The sequence below is a fragment of the Petaurus breviceps genome, unplaced genomic scaffold, assembly GCF_028583685.1.
Source record: "Petaurus breviceps papuanus isolate PSGF00001 unplaced genomic scaffold, PetGlider_PUasm1.0 38, whole genome shotgun sequence".
NCBI lineage: Eukaryota > Metazoa > Chordata > Mammalia > Diprotodontia > Petauridae > Petaurus > Petaurus breviceps.
The window spans coordinates 22,924,841-22,943,337 of record NW_027186304.1 but is presented as its reverse complement, the minus strand read 5'-3'; the positions used below and the strand labels follow the sequence as shown (position 1 = coordinate 22,943,337).

The window sequence follows — 18,497 nt, the reverse complement described above, 5'->3', positions numbered from 1 at the left end:
TTTTAAAGCACTTGGGGTTAAGTAACTTGCTCAAGGTTACACGGCCAGTTATTTTATGTGGGTGTTAAGTATCTGAGGCCGGAACCAATCCCAGGTCTCCCGACTCCGGGGCTAACACTCTTACACACTGTGCCACCTGGCCGCCCCTTGTTTTTGTTCTTTAAAAAGATTTTCAGTGTAATCAAAATGAATACTTTTTATTTTTTCTCATTCCCTGTCTTCTGTGTTTAGTTAAGAATTCTTCCTCTAGCCATTGCTGCCAAAGACCCTATCTTTGTTATGGGATTTTGTTATGAGACTATATTCATTTTAAGCTTATTATGGTATGACAGGTGAACTGTTGGTCTAATCTTAATTCCTACCAAACTACTTTTTAGTTTTCACAGCAGTTTTTTTCAAATAGAGTGTTCTTCCCCATATAATTTATGTTCCTAGGTTTATCAAACATTGGGTCATCTGATCCATTTGTTTATGATTTGTTCTTATCTAGTCTGAGTCACTGATCTACTTTTATATTTTTTAACCAAGTAGTTTTGATGATTATTGCTATAAAGCATAATTTCAGGTTCAATTATCCCTTCATTTCTGTTTCTTTTAGCATTTCACTAGAGCTTGTGTTCTTTCAAATCAGTTTTATTATATTGTCTCGCTAGTACTTACTTAGTAGTTAGAATTGGTCCAGCACCAAACCTGTAAATTAATTTAGATAGTATTATTTTTATTATTTTGTCATGGGCCATCAATATACACTGAGCATTCTTCCAGTTATTTGTCATTCATTACTTCTTTAAAGTGTTGTAAAATTCTTTGATAGTAAATTAATGAACATCTTTTTTTTTTTTTTAACAGGATGAAGGTTTAAGGCTCAGAAAGGTAGCACATGCAGATAAGTCTGGATCGAGCTCAGCCATGTCTTTCAGAGAGAATGTCACCAGTCCTCTTCCTTCACTTCTTGTTGTAATTGCAGCCATTTTCATTGGATTCTTTCTAGGGAAATTCATCTTGTAGAGTGAAGCATGCAGAGTGCTGTTTCCTTTTTTTTTTTTCTTGACCAGAAAAAGATTTGTTTACCTACCATTTCATTGGTAGTATGGCCCACGGTGACCATTTTTTGTGTACAGCATCATAATAGGCTTTGCCTTTAATGATCTCTCACGGTTAGAAAACACAATAAAAACAAACTGTTCGGCTACTGGACAAATTGTATATTATCAGATCATCAATAGCAGGTGTCAGTTGCACATTCAGTCCTTTATGAAATTCATAAATAAAGAATTGTTCTTTCTTTGTGGTTTTAATAAGAGTTCAAGAATTGTTCAGAGTCTTGTAAATGTTATTTTAATAATCCCTTTAATTTTATCTGTTGCTGTTACCTCTTGAAATATGATTTATTTAGATTGCTAATCCCACTCATTCAGGAATATGCCAAGAGGTATTCTGTGGGGAAATGGTGCCTCTTACAGTGTAAATTTTCTCCTTTACCTTTGCTAATATCATGGCAGAATTTTTCTTATCCCTTGTGAGGCAGTTGTTGACTGAGTTTTTCATCCTTACAATCCTGTCCCATGGTATTTAACATAAAAAAATAAAACTGTTAACAGATTCTTGCTGGATAGCCTGTTTGTGTCTCTTGTATCATTAGAAGGGGATACCTAACAAGTCTTTTGTGTATAATAATTTGAGATTAGTAATGCATTCTTTCTGCACTCAACCTTATTTGACTTATTCTGATACTTGTAATTAAATCTGGAAGGGGGAAAAAAAGCAAAATGAAACCTGTTCTTATAAGGAAAGAAAAGTGATGATAAATTTTGATGCTGCTTTCAGCGTTATGGATGTTGATAATCAAAATTATCTTCACCATGATCATTTGAAGCATAAAAACTTTGGAGATTAAAACATTTTAATTATAGTAAAATTCTACATATGTTTAAATGTCTGTATTGCATTGAATGTGCCACTGTCCTATAAGTTTCTTCTGGTGTCTTCCTGAAGGAGACTCATTCTCCTTTATTCTATTCAAGTACTTTTAAATCAAGATAATCATTTTTTAAAGTCAACTTTATAACTTATTTTAAACTGTTAAAAACTAGGTGTATTCCTCCCCAGTTTTACACGCAAAATAAATTTCCACAATGGAAAGTTCATATTACTGAGCAAGTCTTAAATATTCTTCCTGAAAATGATTTAACAACTCTTTGCAAATTTATTTCTTAACCATGTAAACCATTTTCAATTTAAGAATGCATTTATGAGGTTTGATACTTTTCTGCACCTAGTCTTCTGTCTTGCTTCATTTCATTTATACTAATTGTAAGTAATAATAGAACAAGAGAACAGTAATTGGAACTGAATGTGAGATAGCACAACTGAATCTTAATATATGAAGAGATGATGGTTTTTTAAGAATGTGCCTAAGTGAAAGTGAAGCATATTAGTCTTCCTGGCCTGTGGGACTTGAAGTGGTGCAGTGAATTATATTAGATCTGGTTCTTAAATGCACATTTTATAAGTTGAGTGAAATGTTCTAGAGAAAACAGTATTTTGGTTGCCTTTGATTTCTAGTTTTCTTTAATGGACAGATCACATGTTATGTTACTGCTCTCTTTGGTAACTTCTTGCCTGTGTGCAAAGACAACTATGAAACATTCAAGTAATGCTTAGCTTTCACCATTAGCATGCAACCGCAAGATACTTCCATGGTGTGTGCTCCACTGTCTTTGTAGAAGTTTCCTCCCATTCTGATAACTGGAGAAGCGTGCTTGAGAGGCTTACATTTTCATTACATAAATTTGAAAGCATAATCCCTTGGCCTAAAGTTCTGTTTTTAACTTTAAATTGGTGATATTTATATACGAACACCTGATACTTCACAAGACCCCCTTAAAAGTTAATGTCACAAAGAATGCATTTAATTCTGTAGGTTATGGAATAGAATTATAAAATTTTGAAGAGAAGTCATTTAGGACAACACAGTCCCTTCATTTTACAGGTGGTATAACTAAGACCAAAAAGGTTAAGTAACCTCCCCAAGGTCAGACAAGTTAGATACACCTGAATGGGGTGGATTTTGTATCTAGGACACTGTCTCTTGATTCCCAGACCAGTGCTGTTTCCAGTACTTTAGTCAACAGTCGTTTCATCATAATGGGAGAGAAAAACTAAAATAATTAGTGTGAGATTATATTTTAATGGGTTTATATGTAGTTTCACATTAATGGAGGGATTGTATTACAGGTATCTCTGTTTAAGTCTGAGATATATGCTTAGTCTTGGGAATGGCCACCTGACATGGTATCAAAACATGAAATTGAATCTATTTTAAATGGTTATTATGTAAGATTAATTACACAGTGAGTGATCACGCACTATTTTGTGGTTTAGGAAGCATCAACAAAATAAATGTGCACATAGGCATCTTAATCCAGTTTATATACCACAAGGTGCTTTAATAATGTAGGGGGAGACTGTCTCTTGGTTTCTAGTAAACTCTTCATAGCTGTATAAACAATGTAATGCTCATTTATTTTGCTATCAGGAGTTACCTTGAAAAAGTCCAACTGTTTAATGAATTATGAAATATGGATTAAATTGTTTGTCTTTGTTCTTTACATGTTTAGATTTTTTTTTGCTTTGCCTGCTTACTTGTGTATGTAAGCATGGGGAAAAATACATCATTGCTAATAGTTAGACTTACAACCAAGTGACTTAAGGCCTTAAGTTCATGTTATGCTAAATGCACTACTTTCTTTCATTCTTTCTATAACTAATGTACCCTAACTTGGCCCATTTTCTTGTATTTACAAGAAATATATGATTTGTATTCTGAGTGTGTAGTATGTTTTAAAAGTTTTTTAAAGATGAAATGGCATTTAGGAAAAAAAATGTAGTGTAAAAGGTTCAGAAATCCCAGAAAATGAAAAAAAATATATTCTCAATCCCTGAAGTAGTTTAGATCAGTATTTACCTTGTCATAAAAATTGGTATTATCTGGTGAGGGGGATGTTTTTAGAATGTGATCTTTTGAAATGTGCCACTTAGAAAAAACAGGTTTTGACAAGACAAAAATCATATTCTTGTGGGATACACTGCAAAATTGTACTATCCACATTACTTTAGATGCATTCAGTTAATAGTATGCCCAGAGCTTTTCACACCTACTAAGTGATCTTGGTGTGTGCAGTTTAAAAAAAAAAAACAACCTAAAACTTGTCCTTTGTCTGAATTATAGGTAAAGATAAATGCTTACCAGATGGAAAACGACAATATATAATGAATCTTTATTTTCTAGCTTCCAGGGGGTTACCAAACAACTAAGTGAATAAATAAACTATTAAAAATAGTGGTGGAGTCTCATTTTCCTTTTTTGAAGAAAAAATGGAACAAAACCTGATTAGGCACTTCTGCAAAAGATGTTTGGTTAGCTGCATTCCCGTAATATATAGCTTGTGATCTAATCCATCATTTGGGGAGTATTTTAAACTTTGCAGTGAGAAAGGTTAGGTGTGGTGTGTGTGTGTGTGTGTGTGTGTGTGTGTGTGTGTGTGTGTGTGTGTGTGTGTGTGTGAGAGAGAGAGAGAGAGAGAGAGAGAGAGAGAGAGAGAGAAGAGAATGGAGAAGAAATCTAGTTCTACCTCTACTAATAAACCTAAGGACATTTTTAGTTTCAGGAAATCTAACCTTGTTTTGGGAATGCTTAGTCTCTTCGTGAATGGTAGTATGATTGTTTGTTACAGAAGAGGATGCTTGAATTTAGTGCAAATGTGTAGTGGTTCTGTTTCATCAGCAGAGCTTTTTTTAGTGGCCTCCATTTACCAGCAGCATTCCCTTGCCTAAATAGAGATTAATGTGGTCAAATTTTGGTTGAAACGCATTGTTAACATAGGGCAAAACAAAATGTATTAAGACTTGCAAGACAAATCCTCAAATGTACTTTTTATAAGTTTGTCTTTTATGTTTAAGAAATTTAAAGAGATACTTTTAAGGTTTTACTCCTCCCAGTGATGACAACACAAGTTGTGAATAATAGCATTTAATTTAATGTGGAGGTGGCTTTGTAGTCAGGATGATTTAAGTTCAAGTCCTAATGATACTGAGTGACTCAGTGACTCGGCACATTTTAGCTTTAGTCTTCCAGGTAATTTACACAGCCAGTTGTAGATCTGACTTGTTACGGGAAGTTTGCTCACCAGGAGTTCTTTACACCAGTGTGCTTTCTGGCCTGTCAGACACTCTCTCATTCACTCCTTGTCTACAATCTGAACTCCTACCCCCAGCAGCATTTTCATCATTATCTTGACTAAAAATCAGATGTCCAGATGACCACTTATGGCTGTTAGAAATTAAAGGCTATTCTTCTATAATAGTTTGAACTGATGATACTTTTAATGTATGGGAAGAAGGCTAGTATATATTATACTGCTGAAGAAAGCATTTGAAAATAAGTACATTTTAAATTTTGTACTTAAAAAACAGTAAATAATTGTTTTTACTATCACTTTTATAATTTAAAAGCAGACTGAAGTGGTTACCAGGGCCTATCTTCTTTCATGTGGTTTCTTTCTCCCACTTTGTATATTTTTTAAAACTTGGTACTTAAGATATTAAAGGTAACCCTCAGCATATGGGGTTCTATTAAAACTTTTCCCCCAGTCTAGTTATGTTTTTCTGATGCTTTTAGGTTCCAAACTAAATGCAGGAGTAAGTTTTTTTTCTGTTTGTGAGAACGTGGCTCTAATTGTAAGTCATTTAATCGTCTGCTTCCCCTCCCCCCCCCCTTCAAAAATTAGCAACTAACCCAAATCCTGAAGAAAACTTTAGGGAAAAAAATCTTATGAAGTACCATAATGTGTTACCAAAGAAGGATATGAAATCTCTGGAAATATTTTTAAGTAATGTAGAAGAAGGAAAAGATGGATTAGAATCTAATCCAGAGGTGTCAAATATGGCTCATGTATTACCCTCAACTCTCCCATGTGTGTCCTGAATGAAATAGATTAAAATAGATAAAATAAAAATAGATTAAAATGTAATGTTCCTGATTTTAATAAAATATGTATATGCTTGTGTTATGTGTGTGTAGTTTTCTAAGTATGTCCCTGCAGGGATCCTTATGTATGATAAAGTGACCTCTTTTTGAGTTTAATACCACTGGATTAGGTAACATTTTGAGGGTCTTTCCATGAAGCTTTTTATAATTTTATGATCATTTGAAGTAAATTTTTTTTCTCACAATTAGTGACTACAGTGGCCTAAAAGCAGTACTAGAAAGTGACTACAAGTAAATGCTTATGAAGTACTTTTAAGATTTATAAAGCACTTTGCTCAGCAGTGTTGTACAAATACGGTATTATCCTTATTTTGTGCATGAGGAAGTTGAAAGTCAAATGGTAGGGGCGGCCAGGTGGCTCAGCGAGTAAGAGCACCGGTTCCAGTGTTGGGACGACCTGGAGATCGAATCCCGGGCTCAGACACTCAGCACCACACCCAGAAATAACTGGCCATGTAACCTTGAGCAAGTTACTTAACCCCAATTGCTTAAAAAAAAAAAAAAGTCAAATGGTAGATGACAGAACCAGAAATCACTTCCCCCTTCCATTAAATTTGGAACTACTAGGGACACTACCATGCTTTATACTATTATAGGCAATGGGGATACAAAGACAACTGAAACTTCTAAATTCTACTGAGGGAAACAAATACAACAGACATATGTGTGTATGCATATATATGTATACACTGGAAATAGTTTTAGAGGAGAAGAGTACTAATAATTGGGGGAGTCAGGAAATGCCTCTTCTGCTAGATAGTACTCATCTAAATCTTGAAGGGAGCTTGGGATTCCAAGAGATACAGGTAAAATGGAAGAGTGTATGGAACCAGAAAGATTGAATGCCACGTGAGGATCAGAAAGACCAAGTTGGATGAATGTAGAGTGTGAAAGAATGATGTATGTGGTAGGTCTAAAAGATGGGCTTTAACTGCCAGCTGGAATGTGAATTTTATCTGTGAGGCAGTAGGGAGAAGCAAAAGCTTTTCAAGGAAGGATGGTGCTTTGGGAGTATTACTTTGACAGTCCTGAAGAGGGGAGATGAAGTACTTAATAGTTGTGCTCCTGAATTGCAATAGAAGTGATCTGAATTAAAGTGACTGTAATTTGACATTGGATGGTGGATGAGAGAGAATGTAGAGTCTATAATTGGGGAGGGTGAGGGAGAGAAGAAATGACTCCCAAGTTGTTAACTTGGTTAACTGGAAGGATATTGGTGCTTTGGACAGATATGGGAAAGTTAGAGCTGAGGTTTAGGGAGGAAGAGTTCTTTTTTTGGGACATGTTGAGTTTGAGCTGCCATCTAGGTGGAGATTTTCAGCAGGCATTTGGAGATTTAGGACGAGCTCAGGAGAGAGGAAGGGGTTTAGATAATGTAGATCTGGGAGTCATTTGCTCAGATGAGAGGAACCGATGAGAGCTGATTAGATCATTGAGATGGTGTAGAGTATTGAGGTAGAGCCCACAGGTAGGGGGCAGGGGCCAGAACAGGGATCTTCGAGCAGTTTCCTGAAAACCCAAATAGAAGAGTATACTGTTAAATATGACAGGAGTCTAAGAAGGCTGAAAAAGGTCATTGGATTAAGATACTGGTTTATCTATCTCCCCTCCCCTCTCCTGTTTTATTTATAAGAGCATCAAGATCCCGTATTCAGAGGTGATATAGCTCAATCGTAAGAACCCATTTTAAAATTGGCTTTAAAACAGTACTGTTTTAAAGTGAGTAGATGATTGTCAGCTTGAGAGAAATGGAGAACGGAGTTTAATCCTTTCATTTTACTGAAATGAAAACAGGCCCAGGGAAGTCCAGTGATTTACCAAAGGTCGTAAATTGAATAAATGGCAGAATCCACTCAAATCCAGGCCTTTTTATTAAAAGCATAACCTCTCCACCAGAGTATGCTTTCCTTTCAAGGCAATAACAAACATTTTTAAAATCTTGTTTTTACATATCACATATATTTCCTGATGTATCCCTCACCTCCCTGAGAAAGCCATCCCTTATAACAACAAAAAAAGAGAAAACAGTTTAGCAAAATTAACCAACATCACAAGCAGTGCCCCAAACCTATTAGTCCCCCACCTCTAAAAAGAGGCAGAAAGCAATGACACTTAAAAAAAAGAGAAACTCAGTCGTCATAAACCTGTGTTCTATGCTGGCCGTGGAGTTTTCTTGGCAAAAAATATTAGAGTGATTTGTTATTCACTTATCCAGTGTTTTAAGGCAAACCTGTTCATGAATTGTAGTTTATTAAACAAGATATTAGAGGTGTAGGCACAAGGGTGTTGTGAGGCTCAAAGGAGATACTTTTAAAAATGGAAACATTAATTTTAATCCCTGTCATGACAGAATGGGTCTAAGATTATAACAGCTCTGACCTAGAAATGACATCATGGGGAAAAGACAGTAAAGTCAGAATGATCACTTCCAGGACGTTTAACAAAGTAGACTCTGCCCTGAAAGACCCTGATTTGACAATACAAACTTAAGTCACCACATTTCCTTCAGTCTCCCACAGAAAAGTAATTTTTGCCCTGACTCACTCTTAGCCAGTTCTCCAGGATGTGCAATGTGAAAACGTTTCAAGGAAGTTTAGTTCAGAAAGACAAAGAATTTACTAAATATACGTGTATCAGCTTTAAATTTACACTTTTTTTTTTTGGTGATTCTTTTTTCACTGCACCTTGATATTATTTTTTCTCCCAGAGTTTATTTATTTTTAGTTTTCAACATTTCCATGTGATTTTGAGTTCCAAATTTTCTTCCCATCTCTCCCCTACCCCCCACTCCAAGATAGCAAGCATATTGATTACTCCTTCCCCCAGTTTGCCTTCTCTCTCTCCCTATCCCCTACCCCTTCCCCCATTCTCTTCCCCCTTGCTTTCTTGTAGGGCAAGATGGATTTCTATACCCCATTGCCTATATATCTTATTTCCCAGTTGGAAGTAAAAACAATAACATTTGTTTTTAAAACTTTGAGTTCCAGATTCTCTCCCTTCTTCCCCCCTCACCCCTCCCCCTCCATTGAGAAGACAGGCAATTCAGTATAGGTTATACATGTGTAGATATGTAAAACATTTCCATCATAGTCATATTGTGACAGACTATATTTCCCTCCATCCTGCCCCCCATTTATTCTATTTTCTCCTTTGACCCTCTCCCTTTTAAAATGTTTTTGCTTCTAACTCTCCCCTTCCCCAGTCTTCCCTCCCTTCTGTCATCCCCCTCTCTTATTCCCTTCCCCCCTATTTTCCTGTAGGGTAAGATATCCAATTGAGTGATATGTTTTATCCTCCTTAAGCTAAATCCAGTGAGAGTAAGGCTGACTCATTCCCTTTCACCTCCCTGCTCTTCCTCTCCATTGTAATTGCTTTCTTTTGCCTCTTTTATGTGAGATAAATTTACCCTATTCTATCTTTCCCTTTCTCTTCCCAATATATTCCTCTCTCACCCCTCAATTTTATTTTTTAGATATCATCCCTTCATATTCAACTCATCCTGTGCCTTCTGTCCATATATACATATACACACATATATATGTAAAACACATACATAAACACATATATGCATGTATATACATATACCCATACATATATACATATTCCCTTCAACTGTTCTAATACTGAGAAAAGTCTCATGAGTTACAAATATCTTTCCATGTAGCAATGTAAACAGTTCAACTTTAATAAGTTCCTTATGATGTTTCTTTCCTGTTTACCTTCTCATGCTTCTCTTGATTCTTATATTTGAAAATCAAATTTCTGTTTATCTCTGGTCTTTTCATCAAGAATGCCTGAAAATCCTTTATTTCATTTAATATCCATATTTTCCCCTAAAATATTATACTCAGTTTTGCTGGGTAGGTGATTCTTGGTTTTAATCCCAGCTCCTCTGACCTCTGGAATATCATATTCCAAGTCCTTCGATCCCTTAATCTAGAAGCTGCCAGATCTTGTGTTATCCTGATTGTGTTTCCACAATACTCAAATTGTTTCTTCCTGACTGCTTGTAACATTATCTCCTCTGGAATTTGGCTATAATATTCCTACGAGTTTAATTGGTGGACTCTTTCAATTTCTATTTTACTCTTTGGTTCTAGAATATCAGAGCAGTTTCCCTTGATAATTTCTTGAAAGATGATGTCTAGGCTATTTTTATGATCATGACTTTGGGGGTAGTCCAATAATCTTTCTCTCTCCTGGATCTATTTTCTAGGTCCGTTGTTTTTCTGATGAAATATTTCACATTGTCTTCTATTTTTTCATTCTTTTGGATCTGTTTTATAATATTTCACATTTGTCTTCTATTTTTTGATTCTTTTGGATCTGTTTTATAATATCTTGATTTCTCCTAAAGTCGTTAGCTTCCATTTGCTCCATCCTAATTTTTAAGGAATTATTTTCTTTAATGAACTTTTGGACCTCCTTAGTCATCCTTTGAACCATTTGGTCAATTCCGCCTTTAAAGGCATTCTTCTCATTGGCTTTTTGGGCCTCTTTTGCTTTTTAAGTTAGTCTATTTTTTAAGGCATTATTTTCTTCAGAATTTTTTTTTTGGTCTCCTTTAGCAAGCTGTTGACTCATTTTTCACGATTTTCTAGAATCACTCTCATTTCTCTTCCCAATTTTTCCTCCACTTTTCTTACTTGATTTTCAAAATCCTTTTTGAGTTCTTCTATGGCCTGTGACCAATTCATATTTTTCGTGGAGGCTTTTGATGCAAGAATTTTGACTTAGTTGTCTTCTTCTGGTTGTGTATTTTGATCTTTGTCACCAAAGAAAAATTCTATAGTATGATTTTTTTCCTCTTTTTGCTCATTTTCCCAGCCAATTACTTGACCTTTGAGTTCTTTGCCAAAGTAAGACTCTGCTTCTAGAGTAGAGAGTGCTCTGACCTAAATTTCTGGGGTTTTGTGCAACTGTTGTCAGAACTACTTCTAGGTACCTGTGAATTTTCAGTTCTTCTAGGAGATAAAGTATTTTGCTTACCTTAAACCTCTATATACTTGACAGTTAATGTTATTAGCTTATTGTCCCCAGCCTGTTGATGACTTCATTCTATGAGCCTTATACTGCACTCCTGTTGAGCTTGTGCTATGTTTGTAGGACAATAGAGGTATGTGCTGGTAAATATTTAACAACCTGGCTCTCTGGGAGAAAAAAAATTCATTTATACCCGTACTTTTACATTTAACCTGCATTATTAACATTTTCTTAAGTCCAGAGAATAAGCAAAACAATAAATAAAGCCCTGATTTGTAGCACTTGGCTTTCACGAGCCTGTTAAGATGCCTGGATGTAGGTCTCTTTGGATTTTAATGAAATATTATTCATAATTAATAATATCAATTCTAATTTCATTTAAAATCCATGTAGTACCATTTGGTTGATTGCTGAATAAACCTACTTCAGCTATATATTTCTGTTTTTTTTTTTTTTTTTGCTTTTTGGAGGGCAATTGGGGTTAAGTGACTTGCCCAAGGTCACATGGCTAGTTTTTGTGTTAAGTGTCTGGGGTCAGATTTGAACTCAGGTCCACCTGACTCCAGGGCCAGTGCTCTATTCACTGCACCACCTAGCCGCCTGACTATATATTTCTGTATTCTTAGTTTTACTCCTTTTTATAGGTATTGTTTTCATTTGACTTTTGTATTACTTGATCATATCTCTTTTTTTGGGATACTTTTACCAGTATCATCACATTGCCTATATTGATTATGTTAACTGCTATGCTAATGACTTCAAATTATTAGGCTTTAAAAGAAAACTTTTTCTCCTTACCAAGCTGCTTTCCAAATGGAAAACTAACCATGAAGACTAGAACCTAGGGATTGCACATTTTGAGAGTAGGGAGAATGGAGAATACATCCCAAACCTAAGATACTACTTTAGATCGAAGGGATTTGAGAGATTATCTTATGGTTCCACACTCATTTTCCAGATGAGAAAACAGTGACTTAGAGGTTGTAACTTGCTCAGGGTCACATAGCTAATGAATGTCAGAACTGAGACAGGAACCCAGATATTTTGATTCTCAAAGTTCCTTATGCTCCCTGATAGGTCAATTCCGAGTAGGGCGTTGAAGGAGTCTAATGTTCAGTCTGGAAGGGACCTAACGATTATCTAGATTAATACTATCATTCTACAGATTTGTAATTTGAGGCCCAGAGTAGTGAAATGATGTATCCAAATTCACACAGGTTGTAAGTGATAGAAGCAGGATTTGAACATAGGTCCTTTAATTACAAATTTTCTCCACCATACCATACTATACCATAAAGATCCACTTTATCAACTATACTGTAGAGTTAGGAAATTGGTATAAGTTTGCACTCATCACGGGAAATTGATTTTTAAAAATAACCCCTTAAAGTGAACATTCTGTCTCTTGGATTACTTTTTTTCCCCCCATAAAATCACAATGAAGAATGAAGGGAAGAAATGTCCAGTTTTTGAGAATTCCATTTAATTGAATTCAGATGATGTATTTTGCTTCTCTTTTAGTCAGAATATTTTTGAGCAATTTTATAAATAAATAAAACAGTTTTCAGGAAGGATACTTGTATACAAATTTCTTAGACATGGTTCAGGGCTAGATGATGACACACCGCTTTGCAGCACTGTTTGGGGAAGACTAGGTAAATCAGAAGTTGAGTAGCTTACACAATCATAGTGAAGTAGAAAGAAGACTGGATTTGCTGTTGGAAAACCATGATTAGAATATTGGCCAATACTACCTATTTGACTGGGCAAATCACTTTACTGGTCTGGGACTCAGTTTCCTCATCTGTGTATAATTTTGGGTGATAGACTCCTTCTTGACACAAAAGGATGAGAAAACTTTGGGGACCTCTTTTTTCCTTTGGCTCATCTGTCCCAATCCACATAAAATCTGAGAGAATGGCAGTATCTGATATTATCAGTTCTCTCTTACAAGTAGTCAGGCTTACAAGGCATCAGACACAGAAATTTATTTTATTTTTTTTTACACAGTAAAGTGGGAAGGGAACAAGAATTTTTAAAGCACCTACCGTGTGCCAGGCACTGTACAAATATGATTTCATTTGATTCTTGTTATAAGCCTGTGAGGTACTATTTATCATCCTCACTTTACACTTGAGGAAACTGAGGCAGACAGAGGTTAAATGACTTTCCAGGGTCAATATGCTAGCAGTTATCTGATACTAGACTAGAACTTTGGTCTTCCTGAATCCATTTCCAGTGCTCTATATGATGCCTCTAAAAACATAGTGAAGACCATAGAAAGGACTGATACCCAAGTCTATAGATAATGAAGAATTTCCCACTCCCCCAACATTACATTTTATAGAAATCTTCCATCTTTCCTCAATGACTTATACAATCCTGCAAAATTATAGTACTACACAGAGGAGGGACTCCCTAGCAAAAGGAAAAAAACCTTAGGCACATGGAAAATTCACCCAATATGGCTAGGAGAGGGAAATAGAGACCTTTGGTTGAATGTATGTATAAAGGTTGTCACAACACTCAAAGGGATCATTTGTAGTGTGGATCTGTGAGGGCATGGTATTATATGGCACAAGTCAAGTCAAGTCAAGCCTATGAGTATTTATTAGGCACCTACTTGTGCTAGGGATCAAAGAGATGCAAAAACAGTCCCTGTCCTGAAAGAGATCACAGTCATTTAGAAGGAGAGGAGGGGACAGATATGCAAACAACTATGCAGAAACTTGGTATGTAGAGGATAAATTGGTGATAATCTCAGATGGAAGGCACTGTTGATAAGGATGATCAGGAAAAACTATTTGCAAAAGACAGGATTTTAACTGAACCTTGAAGGGAAGCCTGGAGGGAGAGAATTCCAGGTATGAGGAGCCAGTGAAAATATGCAGAGTAAGGAGAGATGGCATACCTTGTTTGAGGAATAGCAAGGAGGTCAGAGTCACTGGATTATAGAATATATGGAGAGGAGTAAGGTATAAGAAGAATGCAGAGAAAAATAACAATTTATATAATACCTACTATGTAATAGGCACACATCATCATCATCGTCCTGCTTTTCCTCCTCCTCCTCATCCTAGGGAGAAGAATCTTCTGGCTAGTAATTGGGGGAAGAGAGCTAAATAGAATGTTACAGGGGTCACACAGACAACGGAAGGAAGGAGGGAAGAGGAAAGAATGTGGTCCATAAGTAGCAGTGCATCATAGAATGAATGAATAAATAAATGAAAAAGCATTTATTAAGTACTGTGTGCCAAGACCTGTTATAAGCACTTGGAATAGTCTCTGCCTTCAAGGAACTCACACTAAATGGGAGAGAAAAATACTTATAAGAGGGCTTAGTTGCAAGGCAGATGGAAAAGCTAGAGTTGTTAAAGATTTCCGCCATAGGAGAGATGGCAAGGACCAGGAGTCCTTAGGGTATGTTGGGATGTCTGCCCCACATATTGGGAGTCTGGAAGGGACTGGTCAACCACCATTGTGAAGGAAGGAAAGGCCCAGGGGTCGGAATGTGCTGAGGATTCTGGTCTCAATCTGTAAGGAATGGGGATGGGGGGAGACTCTGGTCAAGGGGAAAAAGGGAAAGGGGGAATTAGCAGAGGAGAAAACCCATCTTATTCTTTGCTGGGATTCTGCTCAGATCCTGGAGAGGGCTGAACCCTTGGGAAGGGATTCTTGATTTTCAGTGGGCTTGGGTGTGAATCCTATCAGTGGTTTTTTTTTTTTTTGTGTAAATAAAACCAATCATGTGTTTGATACCTCCTAAGCTTGAGAACTTATAATAGGAGCTGGTGCCCACTCTTCTAGGGAGTGTCAGATATGACAGACCTAAATCAAGCCTAGGTGATAACATATAAACTAGAGAAATTGTGAGTTCCCCAAGATGTGGGGCCACAAAGGCAATATATATATAACAACGGAAGATGTGGAGTTGACCTAGATACTCTTTCAGCTCTAAAAATCCTATCATCCCTAGATAATGATCACACTTTTAGTTCTATGGAGTTCTGTAAGTCATTTAATATTCTTTTTGATTCTCACAATAGCCTTTGAGGTAGTGCAGGTATTATACCCCTATTGTACAAGGGAGAAAACCCAAGCACAGAGAGTTTAAGTGACTTGCTAAGAACACACAGCTATTAAAGGCCTGAGATCTCAGTCCCAGGTCATCTGGATGCAAGTGAAATATCACTGCATATTTATCTTCTACTACCACCATTTAGTTCAAAGATTTAAACATCCTACTGGACTATTAAGCAAGTGGAAAAGAGCTCTGAACTGAGGTGAAGGATAGGAAGACTTAAAACAAAGTAATGGAAAAGAGAGAGCCAGGAGGAAAGGCTGGTTTCAGGACCAAACCTTCACCCATCCTCAGCAGCATCATCGCTGTCAGCAGAGGGACCTCCTATTATCAGCAATAGCACCTGGAAGCTGTGTCAGCTGTTTACTAGTTCCACAGTGGTAGCAGCTGCTCTTTGGCTTGACTCATGACACATGTGAGTCAAATCTGAGACTTGCCATTTGTACAGCCTACAGATGAAAAGGCTGTTTCTACATTGTGACAGCCATCTTTTTGAGAACTAATATCAGTCTCTCTAAGTTTTATTTTAAACCTCAGGGCAGCAAAGTTTCATTGTGGTCCAGTTCAGAGTTCACAGGAAAAAGATATTGGAAGTCATTAATTTAACACAAAGGAACAAGACTAAATGTAAAAATACTATGTCAAGGCCATGGGGAAAGTGCTTTGCATATAGGTAAACCTTCTGCATTCTGATCACAGCACCTGGGGCTGGCCATGATCCTAAACATCTGGGTTTCCTGCTGAACAACTTTTTATTCCATGTCATTCTTCTAGGTGTTCTGGGACTTGAGTCTGATATGATCTGACTTAGAGAGTACAATGTTGTATACAAACTGGATCTTCAGAAGAAACTCATTATTTATAGGGCATCATCCTTCCATTGGACTCTCTGCTGAGTATCTTCCACGACAGTGGCCAATACATTTGAGTGTATATCTCCCTGTTTTGTCTCACTTGACATTCAAATCAAAGGGCTATAAAGCAAAGTGATCTCTGTTGTTAAACTTCAGGGTACCCTACATGATTTTGACATATGCATGGGAGCTACCTTGTTGAAGAAGAGCCTTTCAGGTGGCATTTTGCTCTACTGAATTGAATGTTTCACAATCACCAAAAAAAACAAGCACAGTGAGTTTTTGTATTCTCTGTACCTTTCAATCAACTGTGTGACTGAAAAGATAAAGTCTACTGTAAGCTCTCATTTACACAAACTTTCTCATGCTTTCACTTAGGATGCTCTTGCTGTATTTTTAGATTATCCTTAAATGTGTTGTAAGAGACAGGAAGGCAGGCACATGGTTAAGCAGTTATTGATACCTTCCTGATAATCATTTTTCAGTAGCAATAATAATAATGATGATGATGATTTAAAAGAGTTTGTTCCATTCTATAACTTCAATCCAAGGAAATACCCACACTAGCCATGTTCCCTCCTAACCTGGTTCAGCTCCTGGCTCCCTAGCCTACTTTTCTACCTCAGTTCTATTAGCTCTCTCACAGTGGAGATACCGCCTAGCCTAATGCCTCCTCTGATTGGTGAGTTTTTCCCCAGATCCTTCATTTGAGGAAGTACCCACTCCAGTCATGCTCACTCCGAACTTGGCTCAGCTTCTTGTTCTCTGAATTAATTTTCCAATTTGCCTATACATAGGTACCTTGCTCCACCCCCTACCCACCTAGAGTTTTAGTTCCCTTGTATGTGTTGTCTTCCTCCATTAGAATGTAAACTCCTTGAGGCCAGGAAGTAGCTTTCTTTTTACTTGTATTTATATTTATATTTATATTTAGCTCAGTCCCTGGCATATAGTAAGTGCTTAAAACAGGTTTATCTCTAATTTAACCCCATAATCCATATATAAGAAAAAACAAGAGGATAAATGCTTATTTTTCCATACTATGGACATTCTGTGTTGCTAATCTATCAGTTGATTTATTCTGACCATATGCTGGGAATCATTAATGAAGAGCCCAGAATTGACAAGAAGGAAGAAAACAGGCTGTACTGCATTGAGGAATTTATATCATGTTTTTAATGATCCCCAAGCTTCTTCCTGACACAAAAGTCCATCTTTGCTTAAATATCAACCTGGCGATGCCATGTAGGTTCTAGTCATGAAATGCCACAATCTCCAAAGAATTAAGGTTAGAGCACTCAGAGGGTACTGGGGAGCCACCTTGTGGGGTGTTAGTAGGCTGCAATGCATCATTGCCCAAGAGTCACTCTGGAGAAGTAGTGTGAAGTTTATCAACAGTGAGATGTGTCACCGAAAAAGGGGAGGAGGTTAGTAGTGTAAGCAGGAGGAAGAGATAGCCAGTGGAGAGAGAGTCTGTGCATTTTTGGCATATCCACACAGGAAGGCTGCCAGACCTTGGGTGGCCCCCTGTAGGGAATTTATGGGGGGACAAGGACAAGAATCACCCAAAATGAGAAGGCAAGGATGGGTTGGTCACGGAATCTGCTGTTAGAAAGAGTCACATGATCACAAGGCCAGGAAGTATCAATGTATTCTCCTTCTTATATGTGTCCTCCACATGACCAGCTGAAACAACTAGCCCGCCAAAATGCTATGCTATGTGACATGCAGATAAAAGTATGCCTTGTGTACCTCCGGTGTTTGGATCTGTGCTCAGTTTATAGAGCTAGAGTTGGTTTTAAAATATTTTGATAACTATATTTCAACATAATTGATAATTCTATATATTTTATCTTATGCTTTTAAGAATCTTATTCTGAGAGGGGTTCATAGGCATGACCAGACTTCAAAAGAGGTCTATGCCAAAAGGAATGAGAACACTGATCTAAGCTGATCTGTTTCCCTCCCTCTAACACCTTTCAATTGAACAACATTCAATTCTCTCATTCTAGACTATGGTCTGGTTCATTTTCCTTTTCCAGTCATCTGTATTATTTTTAAGCATAAAATATTTTTTGTAATATCACATAATTCTGAGTGACTGTGAATATTTTTGTTTGTATTTGTTTATTGATAATGTGATAAATGACAATTGTACCGGAAAATAGGAAACTGCCTGTTTTTTAAAATAGGAATTGTTAAAAATATTTAGTCGAGCCAATTAAAATAGCAAAAGCTGACAAGAATAAATAGGACAAATTATTAGTTATTCCCCAGATCTGTGCAACATTTCATATTTCCCTAGTAATTATAGCACTAAAGGAGTCTGGGGCAAGAAAGCGTAATAAAATTATTATTGTTTTTCAGGAATGCAACTTTTTAAATCTGGAAATTTGTGTTGCTTTTTTTGTGGCAAATATATACAATTCTTTGAAATAGAAAATTTATATGATATGGAAAATATCAGTATATGATGATAACAATGTGTATCTGAATTATAAAGCCAAACAATCAGTACCTTAAAATAGTA

General features: G+C 36.6%; 1 protein-coding gene and 1 long non-coding RNA gene across 3 annotated transcripts in view; one reads left to right on the top strand and one right to left on the bottom strand.

Moving 5' to 3' along the window:
- Nucleotides 1-2,147, top strand: part of VAPA (VAMP associated protein A) — a 72,477-nt gene extending 70,330 nt beyond the window's left edge. For both annotated transcript variants that reach the window (XM_069099634.1, XM_069099635.1), the window contains one exon: nt 850-2,147. In XM_069099634.1, the coding sequence (XP_068955735.1) occupies nt 850-1,008 (159 nt within the window). In that variant the 3' untranslated portion in view covers nt 1,009-2,147. The remainder of the gene's footprint in view (nt 1-849) is intronic.
- The window catches only part of LOC138170373 (uncharacterized), a 464,687-nt gene that overhangs the window by 236,056 nt on the left and 210,134 nt on the right, over nt 1-18,497 (bottom strand). The gene's annotated exons all lie outside the window — the stretch shown is intronic.